The sequence below is a fragment of the Rhipicephalus sanguineus genome, chromosome 2, assembly GCF_013339695.2.
Source record: "Rhipicephalus sanguineus isolate Rsan-2018 chromosome 2, BIME_Rsan_1.4, whole genome shotgun sequence".
In the NCBI taxonomy this organism is placed as follows: Eukaryota; Metazoa; Arthropoda; class Arachnida; order Ixodida; family Ixodidae; genus Rhipicephalus; species Rhipicephalus sanguineus.
In genome coordinates this window covers 101,403,797-101,427,308 of record NC_051177.1, presented here as the reverse complement: position 1 = coordinate 101,427,308, position 23,512 = coordinate 101,403,797, and the positions used below count along the sequence as shown (strand labels likewise).

Here is a 23,512-nt window from a genome sequence, read left to right as displayed (position 1 = left end):
ATCGCTGCGTCTGTCAACGACAGAGATTTTCATTGGCTGACAAAGTGACGTCAGCTGTACAGTTGAGGGGAACGTGAGGTGGGAAATCGTAAGTGTGTTCTTATAGTTATTAAATGAACCCGGACGATGAAACGAGTCGAGGTATAGTATTGAATGGACGGCCAGGGGGATTCCGAATACACACGTAGTTGAAAATTTTCGGAAAACGTTTCACGACCCCTTTAAGCGAGCTGATTGTGAAATAGAGCGCCGACCGGACGGCGGGTGACAGTTACCGTAGGCGTGCGCAATAGGGGCGGCGGTGATCATGACCCAAGAGGGCCGGCCAAATATATAATACTACAGCAGAACTGTTATGCTCGAGGTTGGCCGTGTGTCATAGCTAGAAAATTATCATCATCATGAACCGGCACGCGCTCTCTTCGTGCTTTTCTGCTTCGTACCCAGAACACGTGCGCCCATTTGTCCGGCGTGGGATGCAGTAACTCTGATGGAATCTAACTCTGATGCTACGTGACGCCAGCTGGCAGAAAAAGAGTGTTCCACACTCGCTGTCGTGGCTGCGAGCGGCTCTGATTAACACTGCGAGGTTTAAATGCACAGATATACCCGATAAAGTGGACGAGAGGATGACCGCCGCTGTAGCTCGGTTGGTAGAGCATCGAACGCGTTATTCGGAGGTTGCAGGCTCGATTCCTGCTGGCGGTGAGTTATCTTTTCGTTCACTTTAATTTCTTCTCATAATTACTTCTCATATCACAATTACTACAAATTACATGCCGTATACTTTTCTTGGCTTGATTGTCTGTTAGTTCTCAGTAATGCTGTGTCTAACAAAGAAATATGAGCCCTTAAATTTCGACTTTCGTTCATACATTAAATACGTGAAGCTTTAGCAAAGGCTGTTCGCATGCACGTCGTTAGGACGCTCGTTTCAAGCTTATATTTTGAACCTACGACTGCTCACGTGGTATCTGCGTGTGCAGCACGACAGAGAAGATTATAGAAGGATAAAAAAAGAAAACTCACATAGTGCGGCGCACTTCGTTTATTTGAATTCGAACTCCTATGCTCCTGTCGTGGCCACTCCTTAGCAGTCACGCAAGGGCTCGCAGAAGGAAAGAAATGAAAAGGACCAATCTCTTCAGCGTTGCACTAGCACGGGGCCTGGAGCAGAGTCGAAAGCCTACTTGTTGGCCTCCGATCTCCTGTACTCGGAATGGGCGCAACGTGGTGGCGGCTGCTGCGATTGCTGTACTCGTTCGGGTGGCACAGCAGCGGTGGCGATAACGGCACTAGTGGGCTCACACGACGACGGGCGATCGGTGCTCGTACGATGCCACGTGTGCCACGGATTCCCTTGACTTGACGGCGGTCCGACCTGTGCGCTGTATAGAGACGGAGTGCCAGCCGACGAGCTGCGCCCGGAGTCCGTCACATGATTCACCCTGACGCTGCGTGTTCGCAAGTGGTCTAGATTAGGGAATGAGACGGGAATCATCACGATTTCCATATTTAAACTTTTTTCAGCTCGCACAAAAGACAAGGACAAGAAAGAGACGCACGAGCGCTAACTCTCAACTCTTTATTTTTGAAAGGAACGAAACATATAAGCACCCAAAAAAACCAGCATAAGCACCCAAGCATAACCCAAGCAAGCACTCAAGCACCCAAGCAAGAACCAGCGTAAGAACCAGCATAAGTACCCAAGAACCAGAAAAAAAGTTTAAATATGGATGCATACCAACTTGCTCAGTTATCAGTCTTACTGCATCATGATTTCATCAGGAAATGCTTAGCCTAAGTCTACCGAAGCAACCTGCATAGACTTAGTTGAGCGTTTCGTTCGAAAGCTGTGTTCGCCATCGGCCGCGGTTGTCCACCACGTGCGGGACCTCACGAATGGCTGGCATCTGTTTATATGCGCACTGTCATATAGCACAATATCGTTTGTACGCACCACCAGGGACGGGGAAATTTCTACACGCCCAATGTTTTGAGCGTTTGCGCTGATGCTTGCACGTTATATCGAACCCCTCCCCCTGCAACTTTTCTCGAATTTATCCGCGTGTTCTGTTTAAGACACCGTCATGTTCTTGCTTAAGAAAATTCACTGCCGGAGCCGTCAGGTCACGGGATCTCGCCAGAAATCACGTGACGCGAGGTGTTCGCTAAAACGCCATTGCCTGAGCCCACACATGACCAATGAGGTTCAATCACGCGCATTTCAAATCTGGAGGCGGATCAACGACACCACGTGATCTCGCTAGACGCCACCATCTAGGACACCACGTGGTCACATGGTGTCCGAGATGGTGTCACGAGATGTTTATTAACATTTCTACTTTACACGCGATGTCCATCCACCTGACTTTTGTCCACTTTTTTTTTTAATCCTTCCTCTTTTAAACATACATCCAGTTGTGCAAGCGAATTGTCCTCCGTCGGCTTTGCTCACCACCTGTCTTTGTTGGGCGAGGGCTCACTCTCGACGTCGGAGCCACCTCCGCTGACTCGAGAGATGGCCGCGCAACGCTTGCCGTCCAGGCCAGCGGAATTGGCCGCTTCGAGTTCCATCGGGGGCAGCACGACGACGGATGCTCCGCACAGCGTCCGTGGCAGGGGCGCCAGGCTGGGCGTGAAGGCGTTGTGCGTGGTGCGGTAGCAGGACACGGCACGGATGCCTGACTTCGTGTCCGACGACAGGCCGCCCACCATGTACACGCTGTCGCCTGCGTCACCCCACGTCATGTTCTCTATTTCACCATGACGTGAAGTTATCGTTCCAACTCCATACCAAGAGAGAAAAAAATGAAAACAAAAACTTTTTTGATAATTAATACTTATATTTGATAATAACGGTTATAGCAAAGAGCAGGTTTTTCAGTCCAGAGGCTCCTTGATGGCATCGCATCAATGGCGATCTGATGTAAGCGGCCAAGTACACTTGGGTTTCGGGTGGATGTGGCCTGGGTCAACCTCTTGGCCGAGGGGACACACATTACAAACTCTTGTCGGAGTCAGATTTTTGAGAATGTCTTGGAGTTTGGGTTCCACAATCCCATGTAATGCATATTGTGTTGGGGTGCCTGTCAGAATACTTGAACTTAAGTGGGTGGTCAGCTATCAGTTCCACTATATGATGGTTCTTGGGTCTTGTTAATAACATACTTGATTTAAAACAGAAGAACAGTCACTGCTGCTACGCCACGCATATGCACTATGTGCGGTGCACACAGACAACAAAACAAGAGAACAAAAAAAAAAAAAGCGCAGCGATTAACCTCACCGAAGGCGACAGTGCACACGTCGTGGTATCCCTGGTCGAAGGTGCCTCTCCGCTCCCAGCAGTGGTCCAGGCATGACCAGACGTCGCCAAGGCTCTCCAGCTCGTTGTCCCGCACCGAACAGCCGCCCAGCGCAAACAGTTTGTCGTCCACCGCCACCAGAGAGAAGAAGCATCGAGGAGTCGGAAGGAAGTTCACGTGGTAGTAGAATCTACAGACAGAGCGCTACACACGTCAGAGGGGAACAACGGGCACAGGTGTTGGTTATGTAACAACACGGCCGATAACTGAACGGCAGACTGAATTAGTGACAGGTTAAGGAGCTCGTGTTTACCACTATCGACTTGTGGACAGGGCGAAGCAGATAACCATGTTACATGACCGCCAATCAATTCAAGTTGAGGGGTTTTCCGTGCCAAAACCACGATATGAGCACGAGGCACGCCGTCGTGGAGGGCTCCGGAAATTTTGACCATCTGGTGTTCTTCAATGCGCACTGACATCGCACAGTACACGGGCCTCCAGCATTTCGCCACCATCGAAATTGCGACCGCCGCGGCCGGGACAGAACCCGCGACTTTCGGGTCAGCAGCCAAAAACCTTAATCGCAATGTAGACGATCAGACAACTTTGCTTTTTCAATGAGGTCAATCTCTTTCTCGCTCTTCACTTGCCCTTTGATGAGGTCTCAAGTTATGATATGACAGTCACCAGACTTTCGTTTTCTTCATTTCCATTTGCTTCTCCGTTTAGACCTTGTCGCAGCGTGCAATAATATTTTAACAGTGAGCACAAGTGACATCCACGAAAAAAACAACAACAAAAAACAAAAAAAACAACCTTTATGCGTTTTGTTCAGGCAGTCAGTGTAAATCTTAACGATGAACTCCAGATAAACAACTCAATCACTGACTCACTCTAGGGCGTAGGCCTTATTCCACGTTGCGTGAACGATTTCAGTGCCAGTATGTAACTTCGGATGAAGAAAGAAAAAAAAAGGACGAAACGGATGTGGCTTACTCGCAGTTGCACGGATCGAAGCAATCGACGTCGGAGATGACCACGAGACCTGCTCGGGAGTCGGTGAGCCCGCCTGCAAGCCAGAGGCGACCGCCCATTTGCGTGCTGCCTGCGGCCATGCGAGGCCTGCAGAGGCGGCACGGCATCTCCTGCCACTGGCGCCGTTCGTCCAGGCACAATGCCTCCACAGACGACAGGATCCTGCGACGTCCATTCGAGAGGACTTCGTTCAGACACCTATCTAAATGGCAGAACGGAATACTCGCACAAGAAGAAAAGCTGGTATTTCAGTTACAGTGGAAAATTGGGCAAGTTCGTAAGAATTAATGATGAATAACAGCGCACAAAGACGAGAGACAGGTTTAATAGAACACGGGACAGGCGCCGACTCGCAACTAAGTTTGATCACATACGAAACGTAAATGTATACAGTAGCACAAAAAACAAAAGAAAAGAAGAACGTGACACACAAAACGCGTGGTTACATTGCGTGATCCGACTCGTCCGTCGTTATAGTTGCCCGCTTAGCAGTTGTCCTGCGCAATGCCTGGTGCACTGCTGTGCCCCTAATCGCTGAAATTTTGAAACTGCGGTAGATAGCGTACTATGTCGAGCACTCACTCGCCGTTCGAGCTCCTGCCACCGACTACGAAGAGCGTGCCGTCGAAGCAGGCGGCAGCGTGGTAGGCCCTGGAGCGCACCATGCTGGGCAGTGGTTGCCAGAGCTTCTTCGTGAGGTCATATGAAAAGCAGATGCTGGTAGGCTCCAACTTCGACCGTGCCGTCTGATAGTTGTCGTAGCCCCCTGCGTGGTGGCACCCATCACTCGCTTATGCGTTACAAAAGCGTACTGACAGTAGCTTGAGCATGTCCAGCATTTCGGTGTATGAAATGTCGTTTGCGGAATATTGGGTTACCAGGGGCGTAGCGAGAAATTTTCTTCGGTTGGGTGGCGGTTCAGTATGTGTGCGTGCATATATGCACATGCAGAACTGCAACATTTCAAAAAGTGGGGGCTCAGCCCCCCCCCCCCCCCCCCCACGCCCATCCCCGGCTGCGCCACTGCGGGTTGCTAAACGAAGTGACACGTTAATCATGGTGCTTCGTCTAATCGCAATGTCTTATAGCCACGATTTCTGAGTTTCATAAGTGTATTTGCTGGAAAAAGACAGAAAAAGAGGCAACGTGCTCACGTTTACGCCACTGCCGGTAGCGAAGTAAAGTACACTTGGTTACTGCAGTTAGGGTGGCTAGAATGGCGTTCCGGTGACACGGTAACGTTAAAAAGTATACGTACAAGCTAAAAGTCCCTATTATTATTATTATTATTATTATTATTATTATTATTATTATTATTATTATTATTATTATTATTATTATTATTATTATTATTATTATTATTATTATTATTATTATTATTATTATTATTATGCGAAAAAAAAAAAGGCTTGGTACGTCGGGCGAGGTTGTTGCTCTTCTGTGCACATGGCGATGACTTTGGCAATGAGCAAACAGAATTAGCAAAAAAAAGTGCTCACCACTTTTGGCGCATAGATCATAAAACTTCTATTTCACAACTTCGCTTTGCCGTTTTTGCGTCGCCTTTGCTCATGATACGTCCGGCATCAGGATTAGATGAAATATTCTTTTACGAACATTCTTAACATAAGGTGGTTTTGTTGATACGGCAATCGACACAGTTGATTAAAAAGAGTGCCAATAATAGCATGCCACCAAGAGAGAGAGAGAGAGAGAAAGGACTTATGCCAGAAATCTCATCTCTTGAAACTTCGACACTGAGATGACGGTATCAATGTGCTCCGATTCTAATGCTCAACGTCAAACAAGCTAAAAGTCCAGTCTAGCTTATTTATTGCATCGAAGGACCTTGAGAAGCCAGAATGATGGTAGAATCTCTAAATAAACATTCTTCACCTCGAATATTCTTTCTGTAAGTGATAATAGGCAGACGAATAGCTTAGGGAACATATCTGGTGAGGCGAAATGAAGGAAATGACTGCGCAGGTTAACCCCTGCTTACCTGTGATGTACAACTTGTCTCTGTAAAGCACAGCGCTGTGGTGATGCCGGGGCATCGGGAAGCTGTCCAACTTTTCCCAGATGTTCTTTTCAACATGGTATCGAAGAATCTTGGTACCTGCGAGGTGAAAACGCATCTGCATTGACCTTATACCTCCCAGCAAAAACTTGCCACTTCTGTTATGAGTCAGGAGCCCCGGAGACAGGCGTAGTTACTTGTAACCGTAATAGACACCTTCTATTTTACAGCGGGGACGACCATGGTTAATGCTGTGGTGACAACTCCACGTCGTTTTCAACATTTGTTAAAATGTGTTCACGCACAAATACAAGTTAACAACAAAAAAATTGCCCTTTCAAGCTGGCTTCTTTACAATAAGATACAACGCGGGGAAAAGCCCACATCTTGGAGCTTGTTTGTATGGGTGAACATTACGCCGTCGGCAACAAGGTGTGCCTATTGGATACATGATCTAGCCTAGCAATGCTGTGCACCGCGTGCGTGCTGCTGTTGGTAAAAATAGTACCAGTTATTAGTGCTAGTACTAGTGCTAGGGATACGGCTAGTTTATAACGGTATGATTAGCCTGGGGAAAAGTGACCTCTCATCGAGCATGTGGTGCATCGTTCCCGTTCCATGCTTTGCGTCGTTCCCGTTTCATTACTGCATACTGTGGTGACTTCTAGGCCGACGATCTCGTTGAATACTACCGAAGTGAAAACTGACGGGGGTAGAAAGAATTCGAAGTACGCTTAGTCTCGTGTCTCTTACTTCCGTTTAGTTTTCGAGCTACTTTTTCTGAAGGCTTGAAATGGATCAAACTCCTCCAGCGTGCGTTGGTCCCGTATTTCTAGACCTGCCGTTCTAATGCCCTAAAACGAAATTTTTGTCGTCGACGTACATGTGAGAGCTACAACTCAATCATTGAGCTGACGTTGAACGAAGACAGCTTTGCTGTTAAGCGGAAAGCCACATAATTGGCCGACATTAGCTAACATTACAGCCGATACTTCTAATAACTTATCTAACGCATGACAACACTATCCGACGCTTGTCAATAGTAAGCCAACACGAACCAGCGTTAGTCATCATTTAGTCAACATTACGCAACGTTAACCAATGCTAACTAATGCTGCTAGTATGCGAGTCAGTACGGTTGGCCACGGTATCCCGGGCCATGGTTCGCCATTCACGAATCGCTAGGTGGGGAAGTGGGGGGTCGCTAAGGCATGCTCTCGCACATAAAAGTAGGGACGGTGCTTTGTACGCACCAACTGCGGTGTCGCCTGGTGCGTCCGGGTCGAAACCGCCCACGACGAGCAGCACCGGCGAACGCGGGTCGCGGGCATGCGCTCCCGAGGCGTAGACGCCCAGGCCCTCGTACGGGTCGTCGCTCCAGGGCGAGAGCGGGATCTCGGCCCGGTTGCGGAACAGGTAGTCGGCCAATGGATCACTGTGGAACACGGGCTCTCGCTGCGCCGGAAACTGTGTGGGCCGCGAGTTTTGCGAAGCGATATACCGCGTGAATCAAGCATATACCCAATAAAGTCAATGGTGAAATGCGAGACAAATACGCTAGATTTACGTCTAATTAGAGAAGCGAGTTGGGCTAGTTGGTGCGTATTAACTGTGGACATATCTACTAGCGCTAAAAACACGAAGGACGAGGTAAAGACAGCAGACAGGACGCAGCGCTAAATTACCTCGACGTCTAATTACCTTACGTCTAATTACCTCGACAGATTACACTAGCCAACATTAGCTAGCAGTTAGCCAATATTCCCCAACGGCGCTCGTTTTATGCGAGTGTATGCGGCAGGTTCCGCGCCAACGGTCAGTTTCACACAAACCATTTCAATTTCGCACTCTTCTAACGCTAACATAATAAATGAAGAATGAGAGGTTAGGAACGTACGAGAACTTGCGGAATAAAGGGCTGAGAATCGGTAGTGTGTTCGACATCATAAAACCTGTAAAGAGGTGCGCGTTAAAGAACCAGGTGGTCGAAATTCCCGCAGCCCTCCACTACTGTGTGGATGCCTCATAATCGTGTGGTTTTTGCACATAAAACCCCCGATATTATTGAAACCTCTAGGCGTCGCACCATGAAAAAAAAAGAAACATTCCAAGGAAGGGCACGCGTAAAAAAATAAAGATAAAATATCAGAAATGAGGTGCAGCCATGGCGTGACACGCCCATAGTATTGAACCTCCGACGAGTGGGCGCGGTTCGTCGTTCAACTTCATTATGTACGGCCCGCAGAAAAGGATAACATATAAATAATAAAAAAAGGCCCAGAAGAACCCATTTCGCGATGACTGTCGAAGTCAAAAGTCAATAGCTTGGAAATAATGCTCAGTACTCACGTATTTAAACATTTAAACGCGAAAATTTAGGACTAAGTAATGTTCGTACTTTCGTTTCCAGCGTCCGTCCACAGTTCGTGCCATATCAGCGTAATTTTGATTCGAACGCCTACATCAGAGCCAACATTATCTTTAAGGGCCAGATTTGCAGCGACATGACGCGGTTATCACTAGCGCACAGCAGTCATTATAAAAAAAATGATGTCGCTTTTCAATTCGTGAGTGCTGACAGGTGCGAACTTCGTAGACACGACATGCTAACCTCACTGCGCGCCATGTCCGCTGCTTACCCAAATCCTTAGCCGGATACGAGCAGCGTGGAGGAGGAAGCTTAGTGAGTAGACGACATTCAGCGCGTTGTCCGTGAGACTGCGGTAGACTGGAGCAAGTGCACTTCGGACGGACATGCGCGTGCGTGCGCAGCGAAAAGCGGCACGAAAACAGACTCGATAACCCCGACATATGTCGCGAGAACTCGGAGCAAGCGTCGGGAATATGGTAATCGCATCAAGAGGCGACAGAACCCGAGAATACGCTGTCACACAGCGCGCATGCCAGTCGACTGCGGTATAGCACTGCATGGTTTACGCCAGCCTCCATGCACCCGTACCGTCGCCAATCTTGTTTTCGCTATTTCCACCGCGGTGGACGGGCCGATGGATGGATGGGTGAATGTTAGTGTCATCCCCTTTGAATTGGAGAGACGGCATGTGCCACCAAGCCATTTAATGGGCGTATCTGTGCTCTGTAGTTTGTACTGACAAGTTGCCAATGCTAAGTATATATAGAGTTACTGCTACCTTCAGGTAGCAGAGTTGTGCATGTCTGGCAAGCAACCACAGCTGTGCGGTGAAGCCGCTCTCCGTTTCTGCAGTTACATGCCTACCGTGTCGCCGATCGACGTGTTTGAAGTGTCGAAGATCGGTGATGAACTTAATTGTCGATGTCTGGTTTCAATCCAATTCGCTGCAGCGGCGGCGTCGAGAAATACAAAAGCTCCCCAGCGTCAGCTTCTCCGCAATGCATGGTTGATAGCGGCGTTTGGAAGACAGATGCGCAAGTCTGCTACCTAAAGGTAGCATATACATTAACTCTAATTCTAAGTGGAGGGCAGATCCATCTGGTGACGTTGAAAAGAACGGAGCGCGGCTCGGTACGTGCGGCTGATGACGCCAAGAGAAAAGCGTCCAATCAAACGCGGCGCCAAAGCAGGCTCGGTCAGCGAGACAACTGTCGCAAGAGCTCGACAAAATAGTTAAATTTCTGAATTCATCGAGAGATAGGACAGCGTTCATTAAATTATTCGGCAGGATATAGAGTCTTCAAAGGCGTGATAGCTTGGAATACGCTGAAGCCATGCAAGAATTAGAAAGACCTTTCTTTTCTCTGGGGTCATGCGGACGGCCGCTAGGGCGCCACGCCAAGCGGACGCGCTTCGCATGAGCTCTACGTTTTTCGATCTCCAGCGACCGGCAGTTGCAAAGTGTCCGGAAACAAACCTTCACCATCAGCACGGGAAGTCGTCCAGCACCCTCTGAACCCATTCCTTCGGCAAGTCCACCCATATTTCGTGACGCACTACCTTTGAAGTCTGGCTCACCGGTGGCCGCGCTAGGCCTAGCGCCGGCGTCGCCGGCGTCGCCAACATCGCCCACCACCCTGCAGACATGGAGGTGGTAGTGGATGGGACCGACGTGTCCCCCGAAGAACTTGACCAACCCGGTTGGATGGAAGCCCACAAGGCCCTTGGGCGTGGAAGAACTACCAAGAATGCTGCCGCCGGAGCTTTCATGGACGCTAGCGCAACATCTAAACAAACCGACGCGTCGCAAACGGCGTCGCAAACAGCGTCGCAAAAATCCATCGTTGAAAAGAGCGGAGCGTCTAAACCAGGTGAGCCGCGCAGGCCGCGTCGGCGTGCACCTCCGCCGCACATGCCTGCCAATGACTACAAAATCGTCGTCCGGCCCCGCGACGGACTGAACCTCAGCGTCTGTAGTGAAGCTGAAATCGCTGACTGCATCAGGAAAACTCTACGTTTCCCAGACACCACGACCATCACAGATGTGGTGCAGGTAAATCGTGCGCAGAACTTGGTGCTGATTTCTACACCGGACGAAGGACGAGCAAAGACCTACAGTAGCTTGTCAGAGATTCTGCTCCATGGCAAATCCTACAAGGTGAGCCCCTACGTCACTGCTCCGGATGATTCTGCGAAAGGGATTCTACATGGCATCCCCGGATATGATACGCAAGCGGATATCATGGCCAGCTTGCAGAACAATACACCCAGGGTACTGCAAGCTCGGCGTCTCGGTACGACTAACTCTGTCATCATCGTCTTCGAGGGACCAATGGTCCCTCACTACGTGAAGTACAGGGGCACTCTTATGCGCTGCTTACTGTATAAGAAGAAAATTGAAGTCTGCAGCATATGTCGTGCCATAGGGCATCGCCAGGACATCTGCCCAACACCTGCTGTTAAACGGTGCCAGAAATGTGGTCAGGACAATCCTCTGCAGGAACACGAGTGTGAACCGAAGTGCGTGGTGTGTGGAGGCCCGCACATGGCGCGTTCGAAAGACTGTAGGAAACGTTTCGCGACGCCACCTATTATCCGGAGGCGACGGCTCGAACAACGAGTGTCACAGTCCCCTCAAGAGCCAACCCCGCACAGAGGAGGACACCCCCAGAGACCTAGCCGTTCCAAGGAACGAAAGCGACAAGAGCCGGGGGCTGCTCGGAGCAGGAGCCGCTCCCTCTCCTTCCCGCCGCTGCCGACCAAGCCGAGGTCCCAATCCCGACCCAGGAATAATCAGGTGGGCTGGGCTAGTGGGCCTCCCTTGCAGGCTGCTGTCGATGATAAGAAATTGCAAGCCCTGGAGGCGCAAATAGCACAGTTAAGTGAAATAATTTCAAGACAAGAGAAAGAAATAGCGCAGCTTAAACAACTACAGCGGTCTGACCAGCCGACCACCCAGGTCTTAGCTAATCCTAATGAGCCCTCAGCGGCCAAAGAAGATAATAACCTGGATGATAACTCGCCTCCGCCTAAGCGTAAGGCTCCGAAAGTGGACCGCACGACTCAGTTCGAAACGAGAGTCACTGATTTGGAAACCAAATTTGACAGTTTTCAAACAAGCTTAGCGCAACTAGTGGATACTGTGGATAATCAATACGACGAACGCGCGGCTTGATAGCATGACTGCGCAAATCGCCGAAGTTTCACGTCAGGGTGACTCGGCACAGCCTTTTAAAGCTACCAAGCCTAGTAAGCCATACGACCGGCGGTCGACTACCTCAATACCTCGCCCTACACAGGCACCGTCCCAATCTGCGCTCCCTTACCCAGCGCCGCTATACGGACCCCCCGCTCATGATGGAACGCAATAACTATACGATTTGGCAATGGAATTGTCGGGGGTTCCGCCGTAAACGAGGGAACCTCCAGCAATTCGTTGACACCAGGGATGCACCCGATATAATTGCCTTGCAAGAAGTAATGGGACAGGCGAAGCTAGCCGGCTACAAATCTTATAGCCCTGCAAACGTAATGTATAGCCCTAGTATATCCATATTAGTACGCCGCAACCTCCCAGTTCTGCAGCACCACTTTGATGAGGACATGGGTATAGCACATGTTTTCTTAGAACTCATCCCACGAAAACGAGGAGGGCGCAGTCTTTTCATATTAAATTTATACAGCCCCCCAAATGTCGAGCTCATCGCTTTGGCACACTGTTTGCCAAGGCACTGCAATTAGTGCAGCACAACAGCTTTATAATTGTGGGTGACTTAATGCTGCCCACATATGCTGGGGATACCTAACATCTACACCCAAAGGCAAAGACCTATGGAATCAGGCGCAACAACACCGCCTTACTTTAACTACAGATCACAGCTATCCCACTCGTATTGGCACAAGTACAGCGAGGGACACTACCCCCGACCTTACCTTTGTTCGAAACATTCCACAATGGAAATGAAAAAAACTTAAACGAAACCCTAGGTAGTGACCATTGCATAATCCAATCACATATACAAGCAGGCCCTGCTAAACCCACAGGTAGAAAATCTTTTCTCACGGACTGGGACAAATTCCGCGCATACAGAGAACAAACCGCACCTACTTGTATAGAAAATCTAGAGGAATGGACTGCGAGACTGAATGGAGATGTCTCAGCTGTCACGAAGGAGGTTCCCGAATCCGCCGGAATTGAGGAGGTGGACTCCCATCTCCTCCATTTATGGCAGGCTCGCAGCAGTATTCAGAACAGATGGCGCGATCAGCGACTCAATAAGAAACTTAGACTTAGGATCGCACAGTTGGACGCACAAATCGCTGCATATGCCGACAAGCTGACCTCCCAGAAGTGGAATCAAATTTGCGATAGTATGGAAGGACAGCTTAGCGTCGCTCGTACCTGGCAGCTCCTACGCTATCTTCTTGAACCGGCCACATGTAAATCGGCCCAACGAGAAAGGCTCCTTTGCTTAGTTCACCAGTTTCAGGGCAGTCATGATGAGTTGCTCCAAACCCTCCAGAAAACATAGATAGCTTCCCACCCACCCCAAGCTCATCCAGACTACACTGGTCCCGATGCACCCACCATGGATGCTCCCATCCTGGAAGCGGAAGTAAGGGCAGCTACGCTTCAGTTGAAGGTAAAATCCGCTCCAGGAGCAGATAAAGTCACCAACAAATGTCTTCGCAATTTAGATGACACTTCCATTAAGGCTATCACGGAATACATGAACTCATGCTGGGAGAAGGGTGTGCTTCCACAACAATGGAAACATGCGAGGGTTATTTTTATACCCAAATCAGGCAAACCCCTACGTTTAGAAAACCTCCGCCCCATCTCGCTTACCTCCTCTCTAGGTAAATTAATGGAACATGTCGTACTTAAGGGGAGATGCTACTCGAAGACACTTTTTCTTTAATATTCACCCTAGGGCAATGAAACTTGAGCTGCTTATAGAACTTTTTATGCTGATTTCAAATATATAATTAGTTTTCTTGCAAGTTGCATACTTTTAGTTCTGCAACATGACAAAGTGAAAAACTTAAGCCTTTTGCCCCCCCTCTTTTCAGACCTAAACTTCAATAATTTTTTACAATTGATAGTTCATAATGTTTCAAATAAAGTGTGGAATGCAAGTAACTAATTAGGAAGTCCATACAAAATATGTACTAGACGAGAAAAATTTTAACGTGGGAAGTTCATATTTCTCCTACCCTAGTAAAAGTTTACATAACTTTTTTTTATTATATAATAAGAATATTGAAACTTAAACAAGATAATTGCATTTAACCTACTTTGGAAAAAATTTGGGAAAAATTTCATGCAGATCTGAGCACCAGAAGTACCCGAAAAAGGAGGGGCACATTGACAAAAATGGCAAAATTTGCGTTTTGAGAAAAACGAGTTTTAAAGTCAAAATTGCATGTTTATTTATCAAAGATGTCATTGAATGCGACTAAATTTGTACACAAGAAAGAACAATCCTCCTTGTAGTGGCCACTGCCATTAAAATGCGCCAGCACCATAGGTTTGGCCCTCACGGCTCTTTCGAGCTGACTCCTCGACAAGAGATTTTTTTCTTCAGCGAACGCCGACGAGCCCTTGCTTCTCCTGTTAGTTTTTGAGACATTTTTTTCTGGCGTGTGCTGTCCCGTGATGTGCCAAGAGCAACCAGATCATGAGACGGGAGCACGCCAAGCTCTTCCAGAACACGTTCAAAACTGGAGTGCCCTCGATTAAACCAACATGTTCAGTGCTGTCATATCAGCAATCAACGAAGACTCGTCGTCCTGTGATTTTTTTTCGTCTTCGAAGAGTCCGATCTTTTTCTGGGAGGCACTCACATATTCGAATGCCGCGGCAAACTCGTCGCACGCATCGGCGTCACTGCCACTACGCCTTGCGGCAGCAGACGCTCTTTTCGTGGTTTGAGTGTTCGGCTTTGATTTGCGCCGGCGTCCTCGAAATTTGTACGCCACGTGAAACTTCACAGGCCGGTGACCGCACTTCCTATGGCTTTCTTCATCCATAACGGATAAGCACTCGAGAAAAGCGTTGTTCAGCTGCGCTGCTCAACGAGACACGGATCCTGCAAGTAGGCTTCACAGCACACACAGGCGCGCAGCGGCCAATATGGCGGCTCCCGATCCGTACCACGTGATTTAAAGCCAGTCGCGGCGCTCGAAAAAGGCGGCAAAAGCGTGCGTCTCTTTTTTTCTTGCGCTGCAGCAGCGCGGGAAACCGTCGTTATTTGAACAGTGAGGCTCGGCTCTTCGCCTCATGCGGTCGACAATGGCGAGCGGCGGCGCATTATCGGCGGCAAGGTGCTCGAAGACGACACACTTTCGGCCTTTGACAGCCACCTTGTGCTCTTTAGACGCAATTTTAAAGAGTTTCCAGTTGAGTCTCGGCATTGATTTTTTTTTTTCAGAACAGTAGAGGTACTAATCTTAACAAAACAGGTGAAAACAAAAAATCGATAATTTTTTAGAAAACTCGTGTTTTTCGACCCGCATCTCCCCTTAATCGACTTAGCAGCTATGTGGAGGATAACAACCTGCTTCCTCCCACAATGATCGGTTTCCGCCCAGGACTGTCAACCCAGGACGCCATGCTGCGCATTCAGCATGACGTGCTAGATAGTATCCCTGCGGCGGGCACTAAGGCAATATTGGGGCTGGACTTGACAAAAGCCTTCGACAACATCGCCCATTCTGCTATTCTTCATTCACTACATCAAGTAGGCGTGGGCCCGCGCATTTACTCTTATGTCCGAGATTTTTTAAACAATAGGACAGCGGAGCTCAGCATTGGGGATCTCAGCTCGAAAACGCTTCTTTTAGGCAGTCGAGGCACTCCTCAGGGATCAGTTTTATCCCCTTTTCTTTTCAATTTGGCAATGAGAGGATTGCCACCTCTATTGTCCCAGATCCCAGATCTCAAACATAGCATCTATGCTGATGACGTCACCCTTTGGGTCACCCGAGGAAACGACGCACACATCGAAGAAACCTTACAGCAGGCGGTACGAACAATCGAAGCCTATGTCCGACCTCGAGGGCTCGAATGCTCGCCGCAGAAATCCGAATTGCTCGTCGTTAGGGAGCAGCGCGGGAGACGGGGTTCAAGCAGCCCCCCACCCAAGATCACAATCTTCGCGGGAGAGCAACCAATACCGGAAGTCCCAACAATCAGGATCCTCGGACTTTTTATCCAAAACACAGGGCGCAATACTGAAACGCTGAGTAGATTGCAAAATGCAACACTACAAACGCTCAGGCTAATAACTAGAATCACTAACAAGCACGCGGGTTTGAAGGAGTCCAACACTCTCCGGCTCGTTCAGGCCTTTGTGCTGAGCAGAATTACACACAGTTTGCCGTATCTGCGCTTAACGACAACTGACAAGTCCAAGGTGGACACACTCTTACGGAAGGTGTACAAGGTAGCACTCGGCCTACCGATACGCACTTCCACGGAGAAGTTTTTCGCCCTGGGCCTCAACAATACGTTAGAGGAAATGGTGGAGGCCCACCTCACCGCGCAGTACGAGAGGTTATCGCGAACCCGAGCCGGTCGCTATACTCTCGCAGAAGCTGGCATTCGTTTCACACCAGCTTTATCCCCTAAAGTCAATATATCCTCCGATCAGAGAGCACATCTCAAAATTCTCCCCATACCTCGGAATATGAACCCCACCTATCACACTGAACGGCGGATCGAACGGGCCAAGGCCCTGCACAGCCGCTTTGAGACAAATACGAAAACGGCGCATGTTGACGCGGCCGAGCTCACTGGACACCAGGGTTTTTCGGTCGCCGTGGTGAACTATGCGGGGCAAGTCATATCGGGAGGATCAATCAAAACGGCTAATCCAGAGGAGGCAGAGGAGGCGGCCATCGCCTTGGCCATAGCCAACACTGCTGCAACATACATAATCAGTGATTCGAAATCCGCTATTCGCAATTATACCAAAGGGCGCATTTCCGCAATAGCTAACAAAATTTTGAACCAGAACACTAAACATCGCACTGTCCAAATTATATGGGCCCCAGCCCTCTCCTCACTCCCTGGTAATGAGGCCGCCCACCGACAGGCTCGAGCTTTCGCCTCCCGAGCCCATGGCCCAACAACGGGGAATGAGATAGAGGAAATTGGGTGGTCGACACGCGACCGTATGGTGACGTATCACGAAATTACGCAGTATTATCGATTGGCCAGACTTCAGTATCCCCCAGGGAACGAATCACTAACCAAGCGACAGGAGCTTCTATGGAGGCAACTCCAGACGGGCTCGTTTCCGACGCCAATTCTCTACTCATATATTTCTCCTACTATATTTACACCTGAGTGCAAGCTGTGCCGGGCCCCCCGGGCCGACCTTTTTCACATGCTTTGGGGCTGTCCCAGTAAACCTGTGCATCGTGGCCAACTGGGCTTGCAAATTACCACTACGCAGCAGTGGGAGGCCACACTGCTCAGCTCCGACCCTGCCGTGCAGGTCTGGATCACGGGGCGGGCAGAGGCAGCCGCCAAGGAGCAGGGGCTCCTGGCCGACTAGCCGTCGTCGGCTCCCGCAATCGAGGAAACCGTTGGTTTTCATTAAAAAGGTTTTGTTCTCTCTCTTCAAAGGCGTAGCCTTTCATTCGCACCGTAATGTGGACACGACAAGCGAGCACACTGTATCTTCCACGCAAATCAATTTCATTTTCGTAAAGGAAGTTACATATATGCCCTCGCTGACCCTAGTGAGCGTGTGCAAGAGCTAACGAAAAGATCAACATAAACGGATATTATTTAAATGCATGAAAAAGAAATTCGTGTGGCGTTCCAAACGACGAAGTTTTTGTCAGTCAGCAAGATCGGTGGTTTGCACGCGAACATACGGGTATATGCTTGCTTTTTAAAATATTAGATGCCTAACGTATTTCGCGAGGTAATTGGTTTTCATGAACATAAAAAGAGGGGAAGTGGGGAGGGGAGGGAGAGGAGAAGGGGAGAGGGGAAAGGGGAACGGGGAAGGGACATGGGAAGTGGAGAGGGGGTGGGAAATGAGGAGTGGAGAGGGAGAGGAGGCGTGCGGAGAGGGCTTGCGCATGCGCAGTAAGGGTGGTCACGCCACACACCACCACCACCACCACCACCACCACCACCACCACCGGATTGAACTCCGCTATAAGATGCTTCACATCTAAAAAAAAACCTTGATGTCGCAAAAGACAGGCTTACAAAGACGGCTTTTACTGTGGTTACCCAAATGTGGGTAAAATTATCTTTAACTTGCGATTGTCAATGCTCTTTAAGACGGGCCATAAAATGATAAAACCATAGGTGGGAGGGAGGGAGATATAGAGAATACTTATCAGAACTACCTCACTCCATCGTACCTACCTGAGTGGCGAGTGGCAGTGCTTTCCGAAGAATATCGGCGCGGGCATCGTTGAGATATCTCGGACACCCGGAAGCAGGTGCTGCTGCGGACGGATTCTTGATTGCGCTGAACAAGCTGAGGTCCTGAGGCAAGCGTGGGGTGAAATAATTCATTAATACCGACACAGTTAGTACTCGTTAAAGACGCTTTAATGCCCCTCCTCGTTAGGATCACAAAACACTGGAGTATCTTTACTTTTATTGCGATAAGGCTTGTCCTTAAGGCATGATTCTTTGTGCGTATATGTGTAGTAGATTAGTGCTGTAAGGCTTGCGTATGAATTGAAGCAGTGTCTTGCGGAATTTGTTATTAAGGCGAAAGCCTTAGATGCCTCATCCAACGTGATAATTTATCGTCAGTATCGGCGTCAACAAGAGATATGCGAAAAATCATCATCACGGAGGCGGTGCAAATACAGATGAGGTGCAGAAATCTTGCAATGGAGCCAATCATGGAGGCAATACAAAACCACGTAAGGTGTAGAAAGCTTTCGGAGGGCTTTCGCCTTCGAGTCGTCTTAGGCGAATGCGTAGGGGACCCTTGTGAGTTTTATGTATCCAGCGGTCATAGGTGTTCATGCCACTGTAGCGAAGGCCAGCTTGCAGTAGAAGACGGGAGCGTTCCGTTTGTAAGTCTTGGCATGTCCATATTAGACAGTGTACATGGGCTTCCATCACTGGGACGGAGTAGTATGAACACGTGGCAGCCAGTGGTAAATGCGACCACTTCTACTTTGAGATGACAGCCGGTTTAAGAGCTGAGCAGCACGAACGAATCTCGGCTTAATAACTGCTGGGTCTTCATTGACTCCAGATCGCGGCGGTGACAGCACTTTTCATTCGGGACTAGATGCAAAAGCGCTCGTGTGCTGAGACTTAGAGGCTCAAGAACTGCCAGGGAACATGTGTTTACGCTTACCCACAACGTGATTGGTCCGTCCAGCTTGAAGTAGCGAGGTTTGAGCTGTGGCGCTGGGAACAGGTGCTGCTGGTTGTACATGGCCGCAACCTTGTAGCTGAATCAGTGTCATGCGTCATCAATAGATAGCTTTAGAATGGGGACCACTCATGCTCCGGGTACCGGTAATGATTGGCTGACATCTGATCTTACGAACAAGTACTAGTCTAATGCTTTCGGTGAATACGCGTGCCCTTGGAGTCGTACTGTATACGCAATGATCATCTTATCTTTCCATCCTTGCAGGACACCAAGCTTTTGTTATCTCCGGTGCGGGCCAATCGTTCGGTAATTATAACTGAAGATATAAAATAATAGTATAAAAATTGTGCGGAAACTATAGCCTATTTTTGTCAACGTGAACGAACAGCCGAACGATTCTACGTAGCCGTTCGCTCAATACACCGACTAAGAAGAAATAGAAGGTTGCTATCGCGTTCGAGTCGTGTTAGGCGATTGCATAAGGAACCCTGTGAGTTTCATATGCAACAGCATATCTTAACGTCTGAACCTCGATTCAGTGATTGAGTGTTTTAACCGATTTCATTCTAACCACAGCAGAGGATGCTTTAGATGTGTTTAAAGGGGCTCTGTGACACTTTTTCAGCGTGGGTAGTCGAGACTCCTGAGAACACGTGAGCCAAACGTTATAGCGCAGCCTGGAATTTACAGGCAATTCTCAAAGTCAGCTAGAAATGGCTCGCTATTCTCTTGACAAATGATGCCATAAACTCAAATTACCATGCCATAAACCCAAAGTCCGCGACCATTGGCTGATTTGAGCATCGTGAGCTGCCGCGGCCGCCTCGGGATGCCGCCACATGCCCGCTCCCTCGCTCGCGATCACACTGAGTGTAAGGCGCGCGTTCGAAGAAAAAAAAAAAAGAAAGGGCTAAAGTTCATGACGCGCGCTGACGTACGGGCGTAGCTTCTTGCACCCTTGTCATCCACCCCCCTTCCCACCCACCCCCTGCATAGCCTTCAGCGCGCTCGCTGGTACGATAGGAGAAAGTGCTCAAAGGGTGCGGAGAATTCTTGTAACTCCACTCGTACTTGATGGATTCTAAAAGTGTTTGCAGCAGTCGATTCGTGAGGGAATAAACACCTTGAATGGTACCATTCGACGATTACTTGAAAAAGTGTTGCAGGGCCCCTTTAAGTATATTTTTAGATGTGTTAGATACGGTTGCTCGTTGCCGGGTGTGCCGCACAACTCACCAGAGGGCTGCCAAGATATGGGCTCGCACCTCGTGCACCTCCATGATGCCGGGCAAAAGCGGCGGATGCAGGCAGCACAGCAGCTCCTCGATGCTCATGGTGCCGAAGCGTACGCACTGCATCACCTTCAACACGTACGGCTCGTTCTCCAGGTAGTTGTGGTTGAGCCAATGCAGAGCCGCCAGGAACATCACCATCTCGCTGCGCGCATCGCAGGAGCCTCACTAAAACGAGGAGCGCCATTACTTTGGCGACCGACCGGCACAGCGTTAGGCCTTACCGAGGGTTCATTCTGTTTTCAACAGGGCTCAAGGGTTAGCTATAGACAATAGGTTTACACAACTAAAGGAAAACAATGCCCACTTCATGTTCGTCGGCTTTATTGGTTACTCGATGTACTTGTGCCATTTTCGGGTGATCGACGTTTGCGAACAATGTGTCGGTGCAGCTCAGCCGCCACTTCAGACGCAGTATCCGAGGGCATAAGTGGTCCTTTTATATATAATATTTTAAAGCTAAAGCCTCAGATGCCTCATCAGACGCGAAAACTGACCGTCGACGTCGGCGTGAATCCGAGTGCTGCAAAAAACCATCATCACGTGATGACGTCACTATATCACGTCATCATGACGTCATAGATCGGCAAAATTTGTGTCGTCACATACCGTGACGCCACATGAAGGCGTCATCACACGGCACCGTCGCTTGGACAAAGGTGGGCCGATCGCGGAGGCAGTGTAAAACCAGGTGTGGAGCAGAAAGCGTTCGGAGGAGGGGGGGGGGGGGAGACTCAATACTTAGACTCAAGAGAAAAAGAAGATGGCTTTTGCCTTCGAGTCGTCTTAGGCAAATGCGTAAGGGACACTGTGAGTCTTTATTTGGCAAGGGTCTTATATACGTTGCCCAAATGTTGATTTTTTTTTTCCCGATATGTTTCGTTGCAGTACAAAACTGTCATGCGGTCAAGCGTACGCAAAGTACGACTGCGAAGTGCAGTGGTTATGCAGTGAAGCGTACCAAAAGCGAAATAGGGCACAAACACACAAGTACACGTAAAAACGCGCACGCACGCGCACATACGGACGCTGAGCCCGGTGGAACGAGACCGCGGCTACAAAAGCAGTCTTCTATGCCTACAAGTGATGCCTGCACTGACCCTCTGGCGCCGACGGCGTTTCCCGAGAGCACTTCGCAGACCTGGTTGACGTCGAGGTCGAGGAAAGGCTTGCACGTGACTGTCTCTTCCAGTCGGTGGTGGAGCAGCTTCAGCGCCCGCTTGCACACAGTCGCCAAGCCGTACTTGCGTGCCGTCACGTAGACGTACACCGCGTGCTTTGGGTCGTACGGGGACTTGGTCAGGATCTGGGCAGGCATTGGTAGTACACAGATATGAGTGTCCACCGTCTGTAGACTTGAAAGAAAAGCCTTTTTTTTTCATCTGTTGCTAAAGAACATCGGGAACTGGAGTCCAATGTCAGTGCTTTCGTTTATATAGGGGGAGGGGGGATACAAAAATACATAAGAACGCGAATGTGTTGCTACGCAAAGTATTCAGCTTGGTGGCTATCTGAGCATCATGATTTGGTTTAATGCCTTCTTCCCCAAGTTTATCATTTTTATTGCTTAAGCCGCTCATCTCTACTTCCTTCGTTGAGCAGAAAGTAGGTCCAATCGGCCATTCATGATCGGCTAATAACAGTGCGAGAAATGCATAAAAGAAACGCCGACTTCTTGACGGCAATTGGATAGTAATTTGTGTAACAACTTCCAGTTAACGGAAAAAAAAGCAATATGCTGCTTGGCTTGGAAACTACAACGAAAGGTAATATGCGAATGAGGAGTTAATTTAGCATCCTTACCCTCGCGCACTTCTTCTTGACCCTGGCTATCTTGAGGATGCTAGCGGTAACGTACAGCTTCCCGATGTTCTGGCAGGTGAGGTGTAGTTTCCCGGAGTACATGTAGTCGAGCAGAGCGCGGAACGCATCGGCAGACACTCCTTGAAGCTCCAACTGCATTGTGACATGTATATTACGAATATAGTTGCATGACTGTTTGACCACCTATATATAGGTGTTTGAAACAGTTTGACCACCTATATATATATATATATATATATATATATATATATATATATATATATATATATATATATATATATATATATTATATATATATATATAATATATATATATATATATATATATATATATATATATATATATATATATATATATATATATATATATATATATATATATATATATATATATATATATATATATATATATATATATATATATATATATATACTTAACCGCAAACTCGCTCTATAGCGTGTATATATATATATATATGGTCAAGAGTAGACAAAGAAGAAATGATTCCCTCAGTAGACGCCTGAAAGTTTATTATTGTGTGTCGTAATGAGACGAGCCACTATAAGTTGATGTAAAGCGAAAGAAAAGAGATATGCCTAACTTTGCGTTTATCCACGAAGCTAACCAATTCGTCTTCTTTCAGCTTTCCTAACAATAAATTAAAAAAAAAGTGCAAGAAAAGCAGCCCACATGTCAAACACTGCCCTCCGACGTCGAGCCAATTCCGCCTCTCTCTTTCTTGCTTTCTTCTTTTTTATTGTTTTTTTTTGCTTTAAAGTCTTTCCGCAAGAGCGGGTGATCGCGCGGCGAATAACTTTTCTAGTATTCTCCACTGAAAACATCGTTTCCCGTAGAGGCATCTCGAGAATATTTGCTGGAGTGATATCAAATCTTAAAGAGCCATTCACCCTTTGATCCTCCAGCGTTGAGTCCTTCTTTCCTTTTTGCTCTGGCTTTCCAGCCACGGCTTTTCTCCACTCTCACTAAGAAGGGAGAGAGGCACTGGCATACACAACGCTTTCGTTCGAAAAAGGCGGGAAGAAAGATTCAGATTAGGGATTAGGGAAAAGTGACTGTAGGCGCAGATTCCTCATGATGTACCTACTCTGTTTTTTTCCCCACTGTTCCCCCCCAAAGCGAGTGTGGGTGGAGATAAAAAGAGGAGCATCTCGCGAGCTTTGTTCGTTCCTTCAAAGTATATGACTGCGCACTATCGTTCGTTACTAAGAGAACAGGCTAAGGCTAGCTTCGGTTACGCATTGTTCGCGTAGTAACAGCGCACACAC

General features: G+C 48.4%; 1 protein-coding gene across 1 annotated transcript; it reads right to left on the bottom strand.

Annotated features, from left to right (window-relative positions):
- Positions 1 to 1,129: 1,129 nt before the first annotated feature.
- LOC119381778 (kelch-like protein 12) lies at positions 1,130 to 22,364 on the bottom strand. Its single transcript, XM_037649540.2, has 12 exons — positions 22,206 to 22,364; positions 21,503 to 21,708; positions 20,347 to 20,547; positions 19,090 to 19,186; positions 18,132 to 18,254; positions 7,620 to 7,833; positions 6,349 to 6,465; positions 4,929 to 5,112; positions 4,308 to 4,508; positions 3,290 to 3,498; positions 2,459 to 2,732; positions 1,130 to 1,454 (listed from the first exon to the last, which is right to left on the bottom strand). The coding sequence occupies exons 1-12, from the start codon at positions 22,362 to 22,364 to the stop codon at positions 1,187 to 1,189; spliced, it is 2,253 nt and encodes a 750-aa protein (XP_037505468.1). The 3' UTR covers positions 1,130 to 1,186.
- Between the last annotated feature and the right edge of the window lie 1,148 nt (positions 22,365 to 23,512).

Excerpts from the sequence above, each read along its gene's own strand:
- LOC119381778 (XM_037649540.2), bottom strand. The coding sequence starts at position 22,364 with ATGCAGTTGGAGCTTCAAGGAGTGTCTGCCGATGCGTTCCGCGCTCTG. Across the intron at positions 20,548-21,502 it reads AACGCCGTCGGCGCCAGAGG|CGAGATGGTGATGTTCCTGG; the intron begins GTCAGTGCAGGC and ends CGATGCGCGCAG. Across the intron at positions 6,466-7,619 it reads ACCAGGCGACACCGCAGTTG|GTACCAAGATTCTTCGATAC; the intron begins GTGCGTACAAAG and ends TTCACCTCGCAG.